Source organism: Rhinoraja longicauda, chromosome 29 (genome assembly GCF_053455715.1).
Source record: "Rhinoraja longicauda isolate Sanriku21f chromosome 29, sRhiLon1.1, whole genome shotgun sequence".
In the NCBI taxonomy this organism is placed as follows: Eukaryota; Metazoa; Chordata; class Chondrichthyes; order Rajiformes; family Arhynchobatidae; genus Rhinoraja; species Rhinoraja longicauda.
Genome location: NC_135981.1, coordinates 16,460,857 through 16,484,181, shown reverse-complemented (window position 1 = coordinate 16,484,181; position 23,325 = coordinate 16,460,857). Strand labels below are relative to the sequence as shown.

The following is a 23,325-nucleotide window of genomic DNA, read 5'->3' as shown; positions in this document are numbered from 1 at the left end:
TAATTTGTAGAGGAAAAAAAAAACATTTTTGGGGGGATATGTTTCGGTGTAATGGCCCTGACATTTTGTAACCATGCAGTACCTTTGTTGAGCAGTGATGGTGCAATTTTCAATTCCTAGACTTCCAGATGGGTTATGATAAGGCCACAAATAAAACAGAACATGCAGGTGATGCAAAACTTGAATGAATGAATGTAGACACAAAATGCTGGAGTAACTCAGCGGGTCAGACAGCATCTCAGGAGAGAAGGAATGGGTGACGTTTCAGGTCGAGGCCCTTCTTCAGACTGCTAAACTCTCGTCGAAGAGAGGGGGAGAACTTCTTCAAAGTAGACATACCTTGAGGAGAATTCGCAGTGGAGTGGCAAGATGTGTAGGAAAATAACTACAGATGCTGGTTCAAATCGAAGGTAGACACAAAATGCTGGAGTAACTCAGCGGGTCAGGCAGCATCTCAGGAAAAAAGGAATGAATGAATAAATGAATACTTTATAACTTTATTGTCACATCTGATGAGTAACAGTGAAATTCTTTGTTTTACATACCCAAGGCATGCAAAGATAAATGGCGCCGACAAAGTTACAAAGTATGCCATCCCCATCCTCCCCCATCCCCCATGCCGCGTCCTCCTTCATTCTTCCCCCTCACGGCTGTTCCTCCACGCCGGTCCCTCCTTCGTTCTTCCCCCTCACGGCTGTTCCCCCACGCCAGGTCCTTTGTTCCGCCCCCATCCCCATCCTCCCCCATCCCCCACGCCGGTCCCTCCTTCGTTCTTCCCCCTCACGGCTGTTCCCCCACGCCAGGTCCTCCTTTGTTCCGCCCCCATCCCCATCCTCCCCCATCCCCCATGCCGGTCCCTCCTTCGTTCTTCCCCCTCACGGCCGTTCCCCCACGCCAGGTCCTCCTTTGTTCCGCCCCCATCCCCATCCTCCCCCCTCCCCCACGCCGGTCCCTCCTTCATTCTTCCCCTCACGGCTGTTCCCCCACGCCAGGTCCTCCTTTGTTCTTCCTTGATGAAACTTTGATGAAAGTTCATGAACCTAAAACATTAGCTCTGTTTCTCTCTTTACAGATGCTGCACGGCATGTTGAGTGTTTCCAGAATTTTCTATTTCAATTTCAGATTTACGTCCTCTGTAGTAGTTTTGTTTTTCTTGATAATATTTGCATCTTGTGAACATGAAAGCTGGTTCAGTTGTCTGACACACTTTTCATTCTTCTGTATCAGATGTCAGGGGTGTTGTGAATTTGTGAAGGAGATAACATTGAAAATATGCTGGAGGGTGCGTGCATGGCTCTCACAACCTCGTACATTAGCAGCTGCACATTTCAATGCCTCGTTTCTCCTTGTACTCAAACAATTCTGGTTTGCAAACTCTGAACCCCTCATTCAAGGTGCAAGAATCATGGTGACTTTCTGCCTCAGTGAAGTCTACTATTCGTACACTACAATCGTTGCACTTTTGTGCTTATCTATGATTGTGCTTATTTATAGTATGATTTTATCGGTTGTATGCAACACAAAAAATTTCACTGTACATAGGTACATGTGAAAATAAAGCATCATTGAATTGAATCGATTAATTGATACTGGGAAATCGAGTCTTATCAATTCAAGTAAATATGTGTAGGAAGGAACTGCAGATGTTGGTTTAAACCGAAGTAAGTAGTTGGGAGAGGGAGAGCGAGGGGGAGAGAGAGAGGGGGTGGGGGCGAGAGAGAGGGGGTGGGGGCGAGGGAGAGGGAGGGGGAGAGAGAGGGGGGGAGAGAGAGAGGGAGGGGGAGAGAGAGAGGAGAGAGAGAGGGAGGGGAGAGAGGCGGAGGGAGGGGGAGAGAGAGAGGGAGGGGGAGAGAGAGAGGAGAGAGGGAGGGGAAGAGAGAGAGAGCAAGAGAGAGCATAAAGATCTGCAGTTTAAATGTAGGGCGATCACAATAAATAGTTTAGTAATTTTTTCATGACATATTTTATAGAGAAATAAGTACATTATTCATTCAAATAAGATCACCCAACTAATGCATCACAGATATTTTCGGCTATGTACAGTAGATTTGTCTGTGATATTTCTTTGTCAATGTTGAAGATGTAATTTTGCAATTTTATGTGTCTCAGATGATTAGATTAATGACTCTGGTCTCAATTAGGATGTAATGGGTTTAAAAGAATCACTTATGTTCATGGTAAACATATCAAGTTACAGATGTTTAATCTTTTAAGTGGCTTTCGGTCAGTGAGCTTACTTTGGTGTTGTATTTTAACTATTTTCTGTAGCTCCAGCAAGGTTGCCACTTTGGCATTGTTGCTGATGGTCCTGAGTCTTGAAGGAAAATTCTGCCATTCTATTCTGCAGATCCATTCTGAGCAAAGTGGAAAGCGACTTGAATTTGTATATTCAAAGGCAAAATGCCAGGCTAGACTCATTTAGCGGGTAGTTTGGATTTCCATCTAGTTATATCTGTTATTGATCTCTGTCCGACTGCCAACCATTGACATTCAATAGCTCAGTCTCCCGCTATCAATACCTGGGGTTACCATTAGGGTTGCCAACTTTCGAACTCCCAAATAAGGGACAAAAGGTGATGTCTGCCCGCACCTCACGTGACCTCACCCAGCTAGCGGCCACGTGCTCCTGCTCCACCAATGGCGGCCGCCCGGGCCGGGAGGCGGGTTGCTACGCAACCTCCGTTCGGCGAACACATTCGGCCCCGCTCCCCGAACACACTCTGTTAGCCTACACCGTCTGGGCCTACAGCGGCCACCGGGCCTACAGTGTCCGGGCTTACAGCGGCCCCCGGGCCTACAGTATCCGGGCCTACAGCGGCCCCATGGTCTACAGCGACCTTCGGGCCTACAGCGGCACCCGGGCCTACAGTGCCCAGGCCTACAACACCCTCCGGGCTTAATACGCTATAAGGGCTGTCCCATATGAGACAAACCAATTTAGTCCAAAATATGGGATGTCCCGGCTAATACGGGACAGTTGGCAACCCTAGTTACCATTGACCATGAAATGACATAGACACTGGCTACACGTGCTGGTCAGAGGCTGAGTTACTTGTGATGAGTAACATGTCTCCTGACACCAACAGGCTTTCCGCCATCCACCAGGCCTAGGTTAAGAATGTGATGGGGTCCTTGTTACTTCCCTGGATGAGTATAGCGCCAACATCTGAGAAGAAGCTCCACGCCACCAAGGACAAGGTAGCCTACTTGGCGGGCACCATATTAATCACACTAGGTATTCAATCCCTCCTCCACTTGCACACAGTGACTGCAATGTGTAGCACCCACAAGATGTCCTGCATTTAATCACAGGCCTCCATTACCAAGATAGACAAGGGCAGCAGGTTCCTGTGAACTCCACGCCAGCAGGTTCCTTTCAAGGATGTACAGTATCCTGACTTGAGAATGCATTGCTGGGTTGAAATGCTGGCACTCCCTCCCCAGGCAGAACCATCTTATGAGCTGCGGCACTTCAAGAAAGTTGCCCTATCCACTTGCTCAAAGGTGATTAGGGATGGGCATTAAACGCTGATTAACCAGTAGTACTCAGATCCAGTAATACTCTTTCTTATTGAATTGATCACTTTTGTTTATCCTTACCTTAACAGTATTAATACCAATGGTGGCGCAGCTGGTAGTAGTGCTGCCTCACATCGCCAGAGACCCGGGTTCGACCCTGACCTTGGGTGCTGTCTGTGTGGAGGTTGCCTGTGACCGCGTGGGTTTCCTCTGGGTGCTCTGATTCCCTCCCTCATACCAAAGGCATGCAGTTTTGTAAAGTAATTTGTCTCTGTATAGGGACTGGGTGCAAATATAGGGACTGGGTGCAAATGTGTAGGGACTGGGTGCAAATATAGAACTAATGTGAACAGATGATCGATGGTCAGTGTGGACTCGGTGAGCCGAAAGGCCTATTTCCATGCTGTATCTTTAAACTAAAGCAAACTAAACTTAACATAACATGAAGTTGCTTGATAATGGGCAGTGCGTGTTCTTTAGATTATATTCCGGATGCCAGGTGTTTTATTCAGGGTCCTCTAACCTTAAAAATGTTGTGAGACCTTGTGCTAATAAACATGATTTCACCCTGAAGTTCAAAGGATTCAAACCATCCTCCAAACTCACCAGAAATGTGAATCTATTCATACTCTTCTTTTGTAAGTGTCCAATGATTTTTTTTTGTTATCCTTAACCTAGCGAAAATAAAAATGACATAAGTAAGCTGTGAAGCAAAGTGTGACAGTGAAGATGCTGGACATTGAAACATGATTGAAAATGTGTGAGGGCAGGTTTGCCATCACAATTTCAGCTCGGGTCTGGGAGGAAATATTTGACTGGCAGCAAAACACAACGTGCTGGAGGAACTCAGCGGGTCAGGCAGCGTCTTTGGAGGGAATGGACTGACAACATTTGGGTCGGGACCCTTCTTCAGACTGATTATAGTCAGGGGGGTGACCGTTGGTAAAGAGAGGTGAGGGCAGGACAAAGCCTGGCATGTGGTAGGTGGAAGAGGACAAGTGCTGGAGTAACTCACTGGGTCAGGCAATATCTCTGGAGAACATGGATGGGTGCCATTTTGGACTAAATCAGTCTGAGGAACCGAAAGGTTACCTACCCGTATTCTCCAGAGATGCTGCCTGACGCACTGAGTTACTCCAGCACTTTGTGTCCTTTTGTGTAAACCAGCATCTGCGGTTCTTACAAGGTCGGAGTGGGGTTGTGAAGGGGAGTTTCTATGGTTGGACAGCCATTTGAATGCATTTGACAGGGAATTGCCCGTTTTGTTGATTTGGGGAGCACCAGAAACTAATTGTACGCCGTTGCTTTTCCCCAGGGCGAGTGTTCGTGCATTGCCGAGAAGGATACAGCCGCTCACCCACTCTCGTCATCGCCTACCTCATGCTCCAGCACAAGATGGATGTCAAAACGGCCCTCCTCACCATCCGTCAGAAAAGGGAGATCGGTCCAAATGATGGATTCTTGCGACAGCTCTGTCAGTTAAATGAGAAACTGGTTAAGGAGGGTAAAATTAAATCTTAACCATCTTGGAAATAGCCAGTGCCTGATCAGAATTAATAGATGCCTGAGGTTTCGATGTACCAAATGTTGTGTGTTGAATTTAGGGCTGGGACAAAGTTTCAGTTTTTCAATCATTTCTTCAGTGGGATTAACTTTGTTAATAGGAATTGAGAGAGAGAGAGAGAGAGAGGGCAAGATATTGAGTAGTCCTGCGTTACATTTAACACGTAATTTTAGTATCAACAACTTTCGTAGCACTCTTAGAATCTGATTGAGGCATGTCGGTCTTTGGTCGTTTATGATGCAGGGAAATTTCTTGGTTTATCGTGCTTGGTTATTGTTTCAAGTTACAGCTAATGAAATAAATCGGTTAGAAATAGCCCACCGTCATCATTGGCGATCTCGAAGTCGAGTATAATTGTCCTCCTGGTGAGTCTTCGTCATGGGATGTTCATGTTCCTTCAGATGGATGCCTGTGTGTGGCATCGTTCACTGTGGGGGAGACTGGTGCACGGACCACGACCACACGGTCCTTGTCAGAGACCGACCTGGCCCCAACAGCAGGGACTCCACTACAGTTAGGAGTCTCTCTCCCTGCTGCAGGCTTCTTCCACCTTCTCAGCCGTTGTGGTGCTCCACCTGTTGGCCATCCACCATCCTCCCCCTGTTCCACTGTTGAGGTCTTCTTCTTGGGCCACGCTTGGTCAGGGACCTCCCTGCTCGACCTGCCCACCATGGGTGACCCTGCCAAGAGCGTAGCACCTGACGGTTTAGCTCTGGGGATCATAGGCACACGCATTCTTCTCCACCTCCACAAGGCGGTGCCCCTCGAGGATAAGCCCACAATAGTAATGTACTGTTTTGCAATTAGTCCATTTTTACTTGGGCTTGACGCAGCTACCGAGTGAGTACCTGCAAATTTTCTTGCGTTACGAAGTGGCTGCAGTTTCAGTGAACTTTATTGGCTGTAATGCGCCCTGCAGAGGACGCGAAAGGCGCTATATAAATTGAGCTTCCATTCTGTCTTCACTTCACCTGCAGCCTGCACTGCTCGGCACCATTGACAAGTTAGCACACTGTGCAACAAGGTATGAAGCTCCCCAGTTAAACTCAATCTTCCCCAGTCTTCTCAATTTTAGCACTGGGTCCTTAAACAAATGAATGGTATAACTGGTAGATAATGACATTTGGCCATAAATGAAAATGAAAAAAACTAAAGGGTTCCTGACTTTTATTTTTCTTTCCAAAGAAATCTTCCTGCCCAGCCGAATGTTTCCTTAGTATATTCCTTTTTTATTACATTGATCTTTAGTTAATCTAAGTGAAAACTCTATGTTTTGACCAAATATGTTTTCTTCTAACTGTTGCATTATAGAGCAGAGAACTGAACACACAGGAACAGGCCCTTCAGCCCACAATGTCTGTGCCAAACATGATGTCAAGTTAAACTACTCCACTCTGCCTGTACGAGATCCATATCCCTCTATTCCCTGCGTATCCATGTACCTATCCAAAAGCCTCAGAAACGCCTCCATCGTACCTGCCTCCACCACCAGCCTTAGCAGCTCATTCCAGGCACCCACCATCCTCTGTGTAAAAGACTTACATTATTACATGTGCCTAAGTATACAGTATGTTCCTGTGCTTGATGATAGAAACAGCTTTGCAATCAATAATTTGGAGGTAAATCGATCACGTGGTGATGAGTCGTTATAGCAAAGAACCGTACAGCACAGAGACAGGTCCTGTGGCTGACCAATTTGGCATAGTGGGCTAGTCGGTCGCATTTGCCTGTTTTTGGCTCTCTAAACTCTTCCTATCCATATGCCTTTTAAAAGTCGTAATTGGTAATGGATTTGGAGACTGTGAGCTGTAAATCATTGAAAGAAATACCACTGCAATGATTTTGTGAACAATTGGGTCCAAATCAGATCTTGTGACCTTTGCCTTCCCTGCTGCCCCCAACCCAATCCCCATTTTTGTAAAGTATGATACTTGACAAATTAGTTGGAGAGTCTAATCCCTTTAATTATGGTGGAGCTTCAGCCATGGAGAGTGTCCAGTAATGGCTCGGCGTACTACTTTCTCAGTTGTAGAGAACTCTATTTCAAGTAGAGAGTATTGTAAAAGAGAATTGGAGAAGCAGATTGGATGTTTGGTGAACAGAAAACAAAAGTGCTGGAGTAACTCAGCGGGTCAGGCAACATCTGTGGATGGAAGGGACTGACGAAGTCTCGGGTCAGGACCGCTCCTCTGACCTAGTCCACAGTTTTTGGAAGAGTCTGAAGAAGACTCCTGAACTGAAACATTGTTCATTCCTTCCACAGATGCTGCCTGACCCACTGAGCTCTTCCAGTACTTTGTTTAAATAGGATATTTAATGGACCCACTGAAGAAAATTGAAAAACAACTTTGGTCCCAGCCATGCCTAACTAATTTGCATTTGCAAGATGTTGTAACTATTTCTATATCTGAAAAGTGTGTGTTATTAAGACTGTAGCAATAAGATGCCTTTAATATTGTCAGTTGTTCATGTACTTTATTATATAAACTGGGTTTTTAACATTGTGGGCAACATCTGAATATCGCATGACCTCAACTTCTTTACCATCACCCACATTGCAGATACTAACAAAATGCCTGCTATTTATCTACTTCATCCTCCTGCTAAACTGTTCAGTGTTTTTGGTCCAGATACACAAAGAATAGTCACTTCTCGTGGCTTCGAAAACTTGAGGTTGCAAAGTGCACTCAGTATTGAAAAGAAGTAAGCTCCATCTTAAATGTTTGGTGTGCTAACAAATATGGGTTTTCCCAATGACCCAGTGGGTCTCTGTCCCAGGTGCAGCGGTAACCTACATAAACTGGTAAGCTCACAACTACTCTAGGTTCTGCTGGCCAACAGTGGCTGTGTACTAGAAATCTGGGCGGAACAGTGGCGCAACTGATAGAGCTGCTGCCTCACAGTGCCAGAGACCCCGGGTTCGATCCTGACCTCGGGTGCTGTCTGTATGGAGTTTGCACATTCCCCCTATAACCTCGTGTGCTTCCTCCGGGTGCTCCGGTTTCGTCCCACACTCCAATGATTTGCAGGTTCATTGGCCTCTGTAAATTGGATGCGAAAATAAGATAGCGTAGAACTAGGGTGAATGGGCGATCGATGGTTGGCGTAGACTTGGTGGGCTGAAGGGCCTGTTTCCATGCTGCATCTCTAACTAAGCTAAACTAAACTCAATTGTTCATAGGAATCATGAGTGGGGCTCTGGAGGTCTCCCCGCCCCAGTTCACTATCACGAGACTGATGTCTGGATGTGTCTATTCAATGATAATGAGTGAGTGAATGCAGGAACAGGTTCAGAGAGGAAATTGATGGTTGCTTACCCATAAAGAACGATCACATTGGAATTGTATCCCCCAGAACCCATTTATCTACACTCTAGGATGCCCAATCAAAGAAGGAAAGTGAGAACAGATTGGAAGGTATGCAAAATGAAAGTTAAGTGCAAATTTACTGGCTTGTGATGTTCATCTCATTTGACAATCATGCTTTGACTTAGAATGTGTTGTTACTGTATTTAATTCATATGAGGCTCTTTTTAGATGGCATTGTAGCTGAACACCGTATACAATGGACTCCAGTAAGTTGAGAAGAGTGAACAAATTGAAAGCAGTATAAGGCTGCTTTGGGATCTTTCTTTTGTCTTCCAAAGATCTGTGACTATCACAGTTACAACATATTTCCCCTTGTCCAACAAAAATTCTTGCCACTTGCAGAAATGAAGAAAGATTGAAGTTACGACCCAAAGAACTGCCGAATCTTGCGCAAGAGACAAAGTCCTGGCTGAGGCAGCATCTATGAAGGGTATGATTGGCGACGTTTCGGGTCGGGACCCTTCTTCAGACTGATTGTAGCAGGGGGAGAATACTGCAAAATAGAGGTGAAGTGGGCTCTACAGCCTGACCTGGGTGCTGTCTGCGTGGAGTCTGCATGTTCTCCCTGTGATCGTGTGGGTTTCCTCTGGGTGCTGCGGGTTTCCTCCCACATCCCAGACGTGCAGGTTTGTAGGCTAAATGGCCTCTGTAAATTGCCCTTTAGCGTGTAGGGAGTGGATCGAGGAAGTAGAATAACATAGAACTAATGTGAACGGATGTTCGGTGTTTGGCGGGGGCCCTGTGAGCCGAAGGGCCGGTTTCCAAGCTGTATCTTTCAATCAATTCAATCAATCAAAGGTCAGCTAAGATTGCTTTTCCTGATCATTAGTCAGTGGAGGTTACTGCAGAGTGCACCGTATGGCTGTCAGATGAAGACAGAGTAGATTTGGCTGTGATTGCCGATAGACGGTGACAAATTGGACTAGATATCAGTGGCCATTCTGCTGCTGTATCATCTGCTTAAGGGGTCTTTCCCAGCACAGAATAGTATTTTTTAGTTTAGTATGTTTTGTCAACCTAAATTAACTGAGCAGCACTGCTTAATATAGTATTTGATTATCTTACCTTGGTAACCTCAATAGTGTTAAGTCATGTTTTGTAGTTGTAGACCAGATCTCAAGGATGTAAACCGCACCTGCCCCTCACAACCCCCCCCCCCCCCCATCACCCTCATGTGCGTACACATTTCTTCCACAATTTTCCGCCTCCCCCCCCCCCCCCGCGGAGTCCTCATTTACTACCTTCCATCTTTCTTCCCTCACCTGTATCCACCTATCACTTGCCCTGCCCTGCCCCCACCTCTCTACTCCAATCAATCTGAAGACAGGTCCGGACCTGAAAGGTCGCTGTCTATTCCCGCCACAGATGCTGCCTGACCCATTAAGTTCCTCTAGCACTTTGTGTTTTGCTCAGAATCTCAGCATCTGCAGTTTCACGGACCAATGTTTTATTCTGCGCTGCTGTAGTGTCAGGAGGCAACACTTCTAATCTGTCCGAGAGTGAAGAGCAATTGGTGAACATCTGGCCAGATTAAAAGATCTGTGAATAACAAATAACTAAAATGGGGATGCTTCAAATAGCTGCAGTTATTACGGGCTTTTTACCAAATTAGTTTAGTCAAAAAGGAGTATATTTTATTTATCCAAGTTCTTTAATATGATCTCTGATTTCCACAGTCCTAAAACTTGACACCCAGATTTTTTCCCAACACTTCTTGGTGTGTTTCTACTCAAATATGTTTATGAACATGTTTCTGTCTTAGCTGCATTGTTAAAGGTCGGTTGACTTCTAATACACTCACAGAAACAGTTGGTTTTTGCCATTGATGTTTGAAACCCTAACTTTGAACTAATAAATATACTGAGGCCACATCCCTTCAAACAACATAGAACATGGAAACGTACAGCACAAGAACAGGCCCTTGGGCTCACAATGTCTGCTGAATGTGATACCGAGCTAAACTAATCCCACCCGCCTGTATATGATCCATCTCCTTCTATTCCCTGCACAAAGGAATTCTCAATGAAAGAAAATGTGAATTAACTCTGAAGATTCTAAAACTATAAGCAGCTCTACGGCACGGTGGCGCAGCAGTAGAGTTGCTGTCTTACAGCGCCAGAGACCCGGGTTCAATCCTGACTATGGCTGCTGTCTGTACGGAGTTTGTACATTCACCCCGTGACCGTGTGGGTTTTCTCCGGGTGCTTTGGTTTACTCCCACAATCCAAAGATGTACAGGTTTGGGGGTTAATTGGCATTGGTAGAGATTGTAAATTGTCCCTCGTGTGTAGGATAGTGCTAGTGTACGGGGATCGCTGGTCGGCGCGGACACGGTGGGCCGAAGGGCCTGTTTCCGCATAGTATCTCGAAACTAAACTAAATTACAAGGTTTGTAGGAAGAAACTGCAGATGCGGGTTTAAATCGAAGATAGATACAAAATGTCGGGCCTCGACCCGAAACGTCACCTATTCCTCTCCAGTGATGCTGCCTGTCCCGTTGAGTTACTCCAGCATTTTGTGTCTGAACTACAAGGCTACTCAACATGAGGCGAGAACAGTCGGACTGAAATCTATGTGCTTCATGTTTTACTATTAAAGATTTTGTGGAGGTGCTTATTAACTCTTCAAAAAAATCAATTGCATCTGAACCTTGGCAGTTGTAATTATCCCTCTTGCTCAGCAGAGTACAGGCTAGCAGTGCATCACTACCACAACATGGAGGACAGGGCAATTTGCCGGGGAGGTGCACATATTCCCGAGAAAGCAATTGCAACACCAACAAGAGAATGTCGTTTTAATGAAGATTGAAGGTCAGATGCTTGAATGCACATTAGAGAGGAGAATGTGCTTGCTTATCTCCTGATGCTTAATGAAGCAGATATTAAATTGGCAGTGAAAGAGATCGTTAAATTGATGCTGTTTTTTTTTGTCAGTTTACAATTTACCCTTCTCCCTTTACCCTGCCTAGTTTGCGTTATTATGGACAAGATGGGGCTTGTTTCCCTGCTGTACAGCTCGATGATATGGTGCAGGTTTATCTCCAGTATTCAACATGAATGGAATTTTACAGATTCATTGTCTCCCATTTATAGCTCATTCTGCATTCATGTGGGTGGGAAACAATCTTGAATCTCACCACTGCAGTGCCAAGCCCTCTAACTTTCAGTTTCCCATGACTGGTGATTTGCATAGAATAGAGGAACAGTGGCACTGCTGGTAGAGCTGCTGTCTCACTGCGCCACAGACACGGGTTCGATCCCGACCTCGGGTGCTGATGGCGTGGAGTGTGCACGTTCTTCCTGTGACCGCGTGGGTTACCTCCGGGAGCTCCGGTTTCCTCCCACGTCCAAAAGATGTGTAGGTTAATTGGTCTCTGTAAATTGGAGATAACATAGTGGGATAACATAGACCTAGTTTTCTCTTCAGGTGCTCTGATTTCCTCTCGCATCCCAAAAATGTGTGGGTTTGCAGGTTAATTGCCCCTAGTGTATAGGGAAGATAGGCACAAAGTGCTGGAGTAACTCAGCGACACAGGCAGCATCTCTGGAGAGAAGGAATGGGTGACGTTTCGGGTCGAGACCCTTCGCCCATTCCTTCTCTCCAGATAAGCTGCCTGTCCCGCTGAGTTACTCCAGCATTTTGTGCTTATCTTCGGTGTAAACCGGCACCCGCAGCTCCTTCCTACACCTAGTGTACAGGGAGTGGATGAAAAAGTGGGACTAGTGTGACTGGATGACCGATGGCTGGCATGGACTCAGTGGGCCGAAGAGCCTGTTTCCATGCTGTAACTTTCAAATCAATTCAGTAAAAAATGTGCTGATCGAGGTGCAGGTTCTCCACTCATTCATATTCACAAAGTGGACAATTTATCCCATATTTTCCAGTGGAGTTATATTTTCTCGGCACAACCTGAGATCTCGTGTATTGCCAGCACTCTTCCAGAGCTCTTGGCATTGTTTTCTTCATCCACACCCCTTTCATCGTTATTTTTCCATTTGGCTTCCGATTCTCTTCCTTTGTGACTTTTTTTCAGTGGGAAAGCCACTTCTGTACTGATGTGTAATGAATCTGAAAATAACCCCCAAGAATAGAGCATGGTTTAGAAGGGAACAAATTCAGATGCCCGAGATATAAAACAAGATAAGCAATTCCCTTTCCTCCTGCCATTAATTTCCACAAACCATTTGTTATAAGTATGTTACATAAGACCGAGGTGTGCATATCACCCCAACCCATACATCTAAAGGACAAGCATTCTAGCAATAGAAGTATTTCTTGACAGAAACACGAGAAACTGCAGATGATGGAGCCCTGAGCAAAGCACAAAGTGCTGGGGAATCTCAGCAGGTCAGGCAGAGAGGCAATGGACAGAGGACGTTTCAGTTTGGACCCTTCTTCGGTCTGATACAACAGTTTTTTCCCCTGCAACGCTGGGATGTGCGGACTGATAGCGAGGATGGTGTTTATTTTTCCCCTGCATCAATCACAATGGTCTGCCTGGAGTTATATGTATAGACCCTTCAGACTGGAGGCAGGTCCCCGACTTGAAATGCCACCTGTCCATTCCCTCCACAGATGCTGCCTGAACCAATGATTTCCTCCAGTCTTCTTTCTTATTTCTTGACAGGGATATTTTGGTCAGAGATGCCAAATTATTTTATGTTAAACTTGTCACGACGATTTGCATTCAAATAATTTGCCATTTCCCCGTACATGATCCATCTGACACCGTGAGGGGGAAATATTCAAATTGTGGACTAATCTGCCGAGAGAATCGTGGCATCTTAATCTGCGTGACCGGCTGCACATGTACGTTTCCAATGCAAGTGGGCGACTTTGAGAGTCATTTCAGACGTAGGCAAAGAGGTCCAACTCTATAGGCTTTAATAACACTGCATTACACCCAAATCTGATGGCAACCATTGAATTTCATCAGGCAGAGAATAGTTCTGGTGAAAGCTTATCAGTTTTCGATGAGTATTGATTATTGAAATCAAAGTCAAGGACTTTCTATGAGATAGTCAAAATATAAGCCTTTTCCATCTCCTTCCCTTTCATTCATTTGTTCTATATCTCTCTACATCACTGTCTATACCTCCTGTTTCCCTTTCCCCTAACTCTAGTCTGAAGAAAGGTCTTGACCCAAAACGTCACCCATTCCTCCAGAGATGCTGCCTGTTTTTAGTGTCTATCCAGCTTTTTGTGTCTATCCTTTCCTCTCTCCCTTCCCTCCTGCCTCCCTCCACCCATATCCCACCCCCTGGCTTTACATTGCACTCCTCATTTCTTATCTCATACCATTTTGTTTCCTTTGTCACTGTCCCCACCAAACTGCCTTCTCAAACCTCCCCCCTCATCTGTATCCACTTATCGTTTGCCAGGTTTTGGCCTGCCCCTAGATCTCTTTTCCAGCTTTCTCCCCATTACAGTTTAAGAAGGGTCCTGACCCAAGACGTTGTCAGTCCATTCCCTCCAGAGATGCTGCCAGTCCTCCAGCACTTTGTGCTTTGCTCGTGATTCCAGCATCTGCAGTTCCTTGTGTCTCCCTTTCCATCTGGGAAAGGCCACGGAGGGGGGGTTGAAGGAGAACTGTTAAGCTCACCATGCTGCATTTTGGGAATTGGTTTGTGCTTCCATTGTGGGACTCTACAAGCCGAGAAGGGTGTGAGTGATACATCTTCTGCAGGCTGTAGTAACCATGTAAAATTGAGAATATCTATCTTGAATATAAGTGTCTTCTGTAAGCAGAAAGCAGAGGCTACAAGCTGCCATATTAAAGTATATTTTATAGAAACTAGGTTTATATGTTCCTGAAGCTTTAAACTTGAAAAAATCTTGTATATATTTCTGAGTTTCTGTATTTATTTCTGAATGTAAAAGAAATGTATGTTTTGACAAAAACAGGAAAAAAAAAAGTGAAATCTCTTGCCTTGAGATCTTGTTCTACGCAAGGATTTTCTGTTTAAAAATAAAAAGGCAAACTTCTGGCTATTTGTTTCTCATGTTGTGAATTTGACTATTCTGCAGTAGGGGAAATATTTTGCATATATATTGTACAATGCCTATTATCTCGACTTGTGTGATCGCTAAGATTTATAAGGGGCTTTCATCTTCCTTCTATAATTAGGTTTAGGTTTATTATTGTCACATGTACAGAGCTACAGTGAATAGCTTTGTATTGTATGCTATCTAATTAAAACAGATAATACTATACATTAATGCAATCAAGCCGAACTCTAGTTTAGTTTATTCAGTTTAGTTTAGTGTATTGTCACGTGTACCCAAGTACATTGAAAAGCTTTTGTTGCGTGCTAACCAGTCAGCAGAAAGACAATACATGATTACAATCGAGCCACTTACAGTGTATAGATACATGATAAGGGAATACCGTTTAGTGCAAGGTAAAGCCAGCAAACATCCGATCAAGGATAGTCTGAGGGTCACCAAAGAGGTAGATAGTAGTTCAGCACTGCTCTCTGGTTGTGGTAGGATGATTCAGTTGCCTGATAACAGCTGAGTAGTGCTGGGTAGAGCAAATACAATAGGTTTTCAGCATCGCAGTGGACCTGTGCTCAGTTATATCCTGCACTTTATATCTTCCCCTTTGCTCTACCTCTTGTACTTGAATCTATAAAGGATGGAAATCACCCTTTACACCTTCATTTTCATCTCCCCCCATTACATCTTCATTCAACGAAATTCATCAAATTAAAAGTGTACAAATTTCTAAATTCATAAACATAAAAAATATTGACTAGTCTATAAAATTAATTCTGGGCAGGATCAATATGAGTGATTATAGGTTTTGAAAACCATTAGCCTGATAGAGTGGTGGGTTCAGATGCTTGAGAAGCAGTTTCAAATCATTCCTCACCATCGTTATCTCTAAGGAAATAATAGTTGGAAAAACTGGGATTTGATGAAAATCACATTGACAATGTTTATGTTAATATTTTAACAATTCCAAAAAAAAAGATAACTGTTAATTGATTTAATTAATCAAATTAATTGATTTAATTAATCAAATTAATTGATTAATTGATCAACAAATTAATTGATTCAAGCATTTATTACCCTTGAGATGGTGGTGACCAGCTGTCTTGCTGCCCTCATTCTGGTGAAGATAGTCTCACTATCCAGTGATAATGCACAACATATTTCTGAGTCAGGATAGCCTGCAGTTTGCAGGGGAGCCTGCAGGGGGTGGTGTTCCCATGTACCTGAAGCCTTTGTCTATGTTAATAGACAATAGACAATAGGTGCAGGAGGAGGCCATTCGGCCCTTCGAGCCAGCACCCCATTCCTGCCTTCTCCCCATACCCCCTGACTCCGCTATCCTTAAGAGCTCTATCTAGCTCTCTCTTGAATGCATTCAGAGAATTGGCCTCCACTGCCTTCTGAGGCAGAGAATTCCACAGATTTACAACTCTCTGACTGAAAAAGTTTTTCCTCATCTCAGTTCTAAATGGCCTACCCCTTATTCTTAAACTGTGGCCCCTGGTTCTGGACTCCCCCAACATTGGGAACATGTTTCCTGCCTCTAACGTGTCCAACCCCTTAATAATCTTACACGTTTCGATAAGATCCCCTCTCATCCTTCCAAGGTTGGTAGAGGTTACAATGGTTCTTTATTATCACATATACCTAGATACAGTGAAATTCTTTTTTTTGCGTACAGTTCAGTGAATTATTATGTATAGGCAGAATTCCTGATTTAGTACAAAGTGTATGGAGATAGCCCACTGAGACCATATACAAGAGTCGCCAATCTTTGGTGCCACTTTCAAAGTCCAAGCGGCAGCTGGCTATAAAGGCCCATTGCAGCCATCCAGCAAATCTCCGCCCCTCTTCTTGCCCGGCCACCATTCAGCCTTTGTGCCTGGGGGCGCCTGCCTCACACGGTTGACTTTGAGGGCGCGGAAGGTAAGACCCAGGTTCCTCTTACTGGTCCTTTGTTCTTGCGTCCATCGTCGACCTTGGACTTTAGGGATACAACGCGGAAACTGGCCCTTCGGCCCACCGAGTCCACGCCGACCAGCGATCACCCTGTACACCAGCACTGTCCTACATGCTAGCAATCATTTAACGATTTTACCGAAGCCAACTAACCTACACACCTGTCCATTTTGGAATGTGGGAGGAAACCGGAGCACCCGGAGAAAACCCACCCAGTCACAGGGAGAATGTACAAACTGTGGAGACAGCACCCATAGTCAGGATTGAACCCGGTTCTCTGGCACTGTAAGGCAGCAACTCTACCGCTGTGCCACCGTGCCACTCGACTCCCTCCAGCTCCTCTCCGGTTCTTGGGGATGGGGAGGGGCTTTGAAGAAGAGTCCCAACCTGAAAGATCGTCTATCCATGTTCTCCTGAGATGCTGCCTGACCTGCCAAGCAACTCAAGCACTCTGTGTCTCCTTCCCCTAAACCTTTCCTTTCCATCTACTTGTCCAAACGGTAAATGGCATTCTACCTGCCACAACTATTTCCCCGGCAGCTTGTTCCATATACCAGCCATGCACTCACCCAATCTTTTCCTCTCATGGTTTAATTCACCTCCATCCCTGGTTGGCCCGGCCCAATCTGAACCTGAGCTAGTCATGGAGTCAATAAATATGACACATTAAGAGGGCCATTCAGCCCATTGGGTCTGTGCTAAATGAAGAAAAAGCACCCAGTCTAACCCCTCTTTCCTACACTGGGTCCAGGGTTGCAGGTCACAAAGTATGATTTCCATTAGAGTCTTTGAAGTGAGCCCTTCAGCCCAACCTGTCCATGCTGACCATTTTTTGTTCATCTTCATTGATCATCTCATGAGGGTTTCCTGCCTCTAACACCTGGTTCACACAACAAATCCCACATCACTGCCATAATTTGATTGATAGATTTTGTTCTGATCTGTTCTCTTGTCTTCCTGTCAATGACAATAAATCGATGCCTCCTGTTTCTTGGCTGCTCTGCCAAGGTGAGTAAGTTCTTTGTGTGGGAAGGAACTGCAGAGGCTGGTTTAAAGCAAAGACAAAAGGCTGGAGTAACTCAGCGGGGTCAGGCAGCATCTCTGGAGGAAATCAATAGGTGACTTTTTGAGTCAAGACCATTCTTTAGACCTTCCTGGTTCTTCAGACCTACAGATTCAATCAAACCTGAAGATGGGCATTGACCCAAAAAGTCACCTATACCTTTCCTCCAGAGATGCTGTAAGATTTAGCTGTTAGGGCTAAAGGAATCAAGGGATATGGGGGAAAAAGCAGGAACGGGGTACTGATTTTAGATGATCAGCCATGATCATATTGAATGGCGGTTCTGGCTCGAAGGGCTGAATGGTCTATTCCTGCACTGTTTTCTATATTTCCATGTTGCCTGGCCTGCTGAATTACTCCAGCCTTTTGTGGCTGTCTTCTGAGTAAGCTCTATTTCAGCCCGTCATAGTTTCAGAAACCCCGGTTAAGCCTCCCCTCAGTCTCCTTTGTTCCAAAGAAAATGATCCCAATTTATCCAATCTTTTCTCATTGCTACGAGTTTCTACATCAGGCAAGATTTTGTAACTCGTTGCTTTCTCTCCAGGGAAATGACATCACTCACAAGGATTTAGGATTTTTTAAATATATTTGACCCAACCTAAATCCAACACATGTAGACAGATCCATTTGGATTCAGGCCAGGTATCCAGGCCCTACCATATGTTGCAATCTTTAGGCCGAGGTCCTGTTGCTAGTCCCAGGTCACGTGGGTATGTATTTTAAATATGTTGCGTAGAACACGAAGCCTGGAGTATCTGTAGGCAAAAAAAAACCTGCAGATACTGGTTTAAATCTAAGGTAGACACGAAATGCTGGAGTAACTCAGCGGGTCAGGCAGCATCTCGGGAGAGAAGGAATGGGTGACATTTCGGGTCGAAACCCTTCTTCAGGCATGTCAGGGGAGGGGGCCGGACAAAGATAGAATGTAGTTGGGGACAGGAAGACTAGTAGGAGAACTGGGAAGGGGGGGGGATAGAGAGGGAAAGCAGGAACTATCTGAAGTTGGAGAAGTCAATGTTCATTCCGCTGGGGTGTAAACTACCCAAGTGAAATATGAGGTGTTGTTCCTCCAATTTGCACTGGGCCTCACTCTGACAATGGAGGGGACCCAGGACAGAAAGGTCAGACTGGGAATGGGAGGGGGAGTTGAAGTGCTGAGCCACCGGGAGATCAAGTAGGTTAAGACAGACTGAGCGGAGGTGTTCAGCAAAATGATCGCCGAGTCTGCGCTTGGTCTCGCCGATGTAGAGAGGTTGACACCTGGAACAGCGAATACAGTAGATGAGGTTAGAGGAGATGCAGGTGAACCTCTGCCTCACCTGGAAAAACTGTTTGGGTCCTTGGATGGAGTCGAGGGGGGAGGTAAAGGGACAGGTGTTGCATCTCCTGCAGTTGCAGGGGAAAGTACCTGGGGAGGGGGTGGTTTGGGTGGGAAGGGACGAGTGGACCTGGGAGTTATGGAGGGAACGGTCTCTGCAAAAAGCAGAAAGGGGTGGAGATGGGAAGATGTGGCCAGTAGTGGGATCCCATTGGAGGTGGCGGAAATGTTGGAGGATTATATGTTGTATGCGATGGCTGATGGGGTGGAAGGTGAGGACAAGGGGGACTCTGTCCTTGTTACGAATGGGGGGAGGGGGAGCAAGAGCGGAGCTGCGGGATATTGAGGAGACCCTAATGAGAGCCTCATCTACAATGGAAGAGGGGAACCCCCCTTTCCTAAAGAATGAGGACGTCTCCGATGCCCTGGAATGGAGTACCTGAGCAGGTCAGGCAACATCTCTGGAGGGCATGGATAGACAATGTTTCAGAGTCTGAAGAAAGGTCCCAACCCAAAATAACACCTGTCTACAACAACATTTAAAAGACATTTGGATGGGTACATGGGTGACAATAGACAATAGACAATAGGTGCAGGAGTAGGCCATTCAGCCCTTCGAGCCAGCACCGCCATTCAATGCGATCATGGCTGATCACTCTCAATCAGTACCCCGTTCCTGCCTTCTCCCCATACCCCCTCACTCCGCTATCCTTAAGAGCTCTATCCAGCTCTCTCTTGAAAGCATCCAACGAACTGGCCTCCACTGCCTTCTGAGGCAGAGAATTCCACACCTTCACCACTCTCTGACTGAAAAAGTTCTTCCTCATCTCCGTTCTAAATGGCCTACCCCTTATTCTTAAACTGTGGCCCCTTGTTCTGGACTCCCCAACATTGGGAACATGTTTCCTGCCTCTAATGTGTCCAATCCCCTAATTATCTTATACGTTTCAATAAGATCCCCCCTCATCCTTCTAAATTCCAGTGTATACAAGCCCAATCGCTCCAGCCTTTCAACATACGACAGTCCCGCCATTCCGGGAATTAACCTAGTGAACCTACGCTGCACGCCCTCCACAGCAAGAATATCCTTCCTCAAATTTGGAGACCAAAGCTGCACACAGTACTCCAGGTGCGGTCTCACCAGGGCCCGGTACAACTGTAGAAGGACCTCTTTGCTCCTATACTCAACTCCTCTTGTTACGAAGGCCAACATTCCATTGGCTTTCTTCACTGCCTGCTGTACCTGCATGCTTCCTTTCATTGACTGATGCACTAGGTAGGAAAGGTTTCGAGGGATATGGAGCCATGGGAATAGTGTGGATGGGGTATCTTGGTCGACTTGTGCATGGTGGGACAAAGGGACTGTTTCCATGCTGTATGGTTCTATGACACTATCCATGTCCTCCAGAGATGCTGCCTGACCCTCTGACTTACTTCAGTGCATTTGCAGTTCCCCGTTTTTATATTTTAAACATATTACTGGCCACCAGATGGCAGTGTTGTCTGCCTATTCACTGACAGGCTGCTGGGAATGACAGATTGTGGCTTTCTGGTAGATTCCTTGCATGAAATATCTTGTAGCATCTTATTTTTCACAAGGAGAACTTTTTCAACGTTCTTAAGTTCACACAAGTTCTAGGAGCAGAATTAGCCCATTCGGCCCATCATGTCTCCTCCACCATTCAATCATGGCTTTGATGCTGGCACGTCATTCTGAAATGGAATGAAACAGAAAAGAACGACGGAAAATAAATCCCAAGGCGAAAGTAATGAATCGAATGGAAAATCAATGCTGATGCCCTAGACTATCTTCTCTGCTCCAAAACACACATCCACTGTCTTTACAATTATAAGCTTTAATCTCTCAGTAAGATTTCCATATTGGACGTAGTCCAGGAATGATTTGAACCTAAGTCTTTTTTTTAGAGATACAGCGCGGAAACAGGCCCTTCGGCCCACCGGGTCCGCGCCGCCCAGCAATCCCCGCACATTAACACTATCCTACACACACTAGGGACAATTTTTACATTTATCCAGTCAATTAACCAACATACCTGTACGTCTTTGGAGTGTGGGAGGAAACCGAAGATCTCGGAGAAAACCCACGCAGGTCACGGGGAGAACGTACAAACTCCGTACAGACGGCGCCTGTTGTCAGGATCGAACCTGAGTCTCCGGCGCTGCATTCGCTGTAAGGCAGCAACTCTACCGCTGCGCCACCATAACATGAATGGTATCCTCTGTGGTACCATTACCTACACTAGGAACCTATACCTACACTATCCACTTTGGTTCCACGTTTACTCTTTTAATTCATATGGTATTGGTTTATTATTGTCCCGTGTACTGAGTGAGGTACAGTGAAAACATTTTTTTTGTTAGTTTAGAGATACAGTGCAGAAACAGGCCCTTTGGCTCACCGAGTCCGCACCGAACAGCGATCCCCGCACATTGACACCGTCCCACACACAATAGGAACAATTTACACATACACCAATTAACCTACAAACCTGTACGTCTTTGAAGTGTGGGAGGAAACCGAAGATCTCGGAGAAAACCCACGCAGTCACGGAGAGAACGTACAAACTCTGTACAGACATGTCGGGCGCAGCAGTAGAGTTGCTGCCTTACAGCGAATGCAGCGCCAGAGACCCGGGTTTGATCCCGACTACGGGTGCTGTCTGTACGGAGTTTGTGCGCTATCCAGCAACTCAGATCATGAATGTACATGAATCCAATTACACCATACGTAAGTGCAACAGGTAGTACAATGAGAAAGATACCAGTGTGCAGAATACAGTGTTGCACTGTTGCAACATTATACTGACACTGAAAAAGTCCAATATCTGGAATGAGATTGGTTGGGATACTGGGTCAATACCCTAACTAATGGGAGTACTGTTCAATATTCTGGTAACAGGGGGAGAGAAGCTTTTCCTAAGTCTGGTGGTGCATGCGATGAGACTTTTGTATCTTCTGCCCGATGGGAGAGTGAAAAAGTGGAAATGACTGAGGTGAAAAAACTCCTTGATAATGTTGGTTGCAGCATGAAGTGTAGACAGAGTCCATGGTGGGGAGTCTGGTCTGTGTGATGGACTGGATGACATCTACAACTCTTTGCGATTTCTTGTGGTCCTGGGCAGAGCTGTTCCCAAACCAAGCTGTGGTGCATCCCGAGAGGATACTTTCTACGGTCAGAGATATGCCGAACATCCTTGGACTTAGGAGGATATAAAGCTTTCTTGGCCATAGTTTGGTCCAGGGAAAATTGTAGGCGACATGTATGCCCAGGAACAAAGTTCTTGACCATCTCTACTTCAAACCCACAATGCTGATTATGACGTGCAACCAGGTTGTGCCACAGCATGGCTGGAGAAGAACGGTCCCAACACAGGAAACGTCACCTATCCACTTTCTCCAGTGATGCTGCCTGGCCCACTGAGTTACTCCAGCATTTTGTCTCCATTGTTTTAGTTTAGAGACACAGCGCGGAAACAGGCCCTTCAGCCCACCGGGTCCGCGCCGACCAGCGATCCCCGCCCATCCTACACCCACTAGGTTCATTTGTTTTTACATTTACCAAGCCAATTAACCTACAAACTTGTACGCCTTTGGAGTGTGGGAGGAAACCGAAGATCGCGGAGAAAACCCACGCAGGTCACAGGGAGAAGGTGCAAATTCCGTACAGACGGCGCCCGTAGTCGGGGTCGAACCAGGGTCTCCGGCGCTGCATTCGCTGTAAGGCAGCAACTCTACCGTTGTGCCGCCGTGACCGCCCAATTGTTATGTCTAGGGACGGCTTATTTTTCACATGTCTGACCTATTAGCGCTGGAGTCTTCCTCAGGACACACCTGAGATCACCTCATCCTCATCCACTGTTACCCTGAGTGGGTTCACGTCTAGGTTTGCATTCATGATGCACAACTCATCACATGTCTTAACTCTTCCACTGCTGCTGCGGTGTCCTGATATCTCATGGACGAGGTGCAAATGTCTGTTGTTAGATCTAAGAAAAGTAGAAGTTATCATTGACTCTTGGCTCCACTGACTCCATCCCTGATTGTTTGAGTGAAACAAATCGGTCAGTATTTCATTTGCCTGAAGAAGGGTCTCGACCCAAAAGGTCACCCATTCCTTCTCTCCCGAGATGCTGCCTGACCCGCTGAGATACTCCAGCATTTTGTGTCTACCAGTCATTACTTCAGCTCTCTGCCTGTTGCTGAGCTGATCATCTGAGTCCCCATCTTCACTGGCATGAAATCTACCTGCTTCCACCATTTCAACATGACATTGTCCTGCTCTGCTTGTCTGCACCCACATTCAATAGCCTCCACGTTTCTGTGTTTTCCCCTATAAACCTCTCTCCACTCCGAAACCCTGCTGCACCTTTCCCAACATGCACAAAAACCTTCATTGAAAACTCTACCTTTCTGTTACTTCATCACTGGCCTCTCCTCTTTCGCTGGCTAGCTTACAGGGCCTGGCCTTGTTGTCTAGTAAGTATTCTTAAAGCATGGGACAGAATGGCACAGGAAC

General features: G+C 45.8%; 1 protein-coding gene across 1 annotated transcript in view; it reads left to right on the top strand.

Moving 5' to 3' along the window:
* dusp3a (dual specificity phosphatase 3a) overlaps positions 1 to 14,472 on the top strand; it is a 33,440-nt gene extending 18,968 nt beyond the window's left edge. Inside the window, exon 3 of the mRNA XM_078424938.1 lies at positions 4,835 to 14,472. Within this exon, the coding sequence (XP_078281064.1) occupies positions 4,835 to 5,040 (206 nt within the window). The 3' untranslated portion in view covers positions 5,041 to 14,472. The remainder of the gene's footprint in view (positions 1 to 4,834) is intronic.
* The last annotated feature ends 8,853 nt before the right edge of the window (positions 14,473 to 23,325 follow it).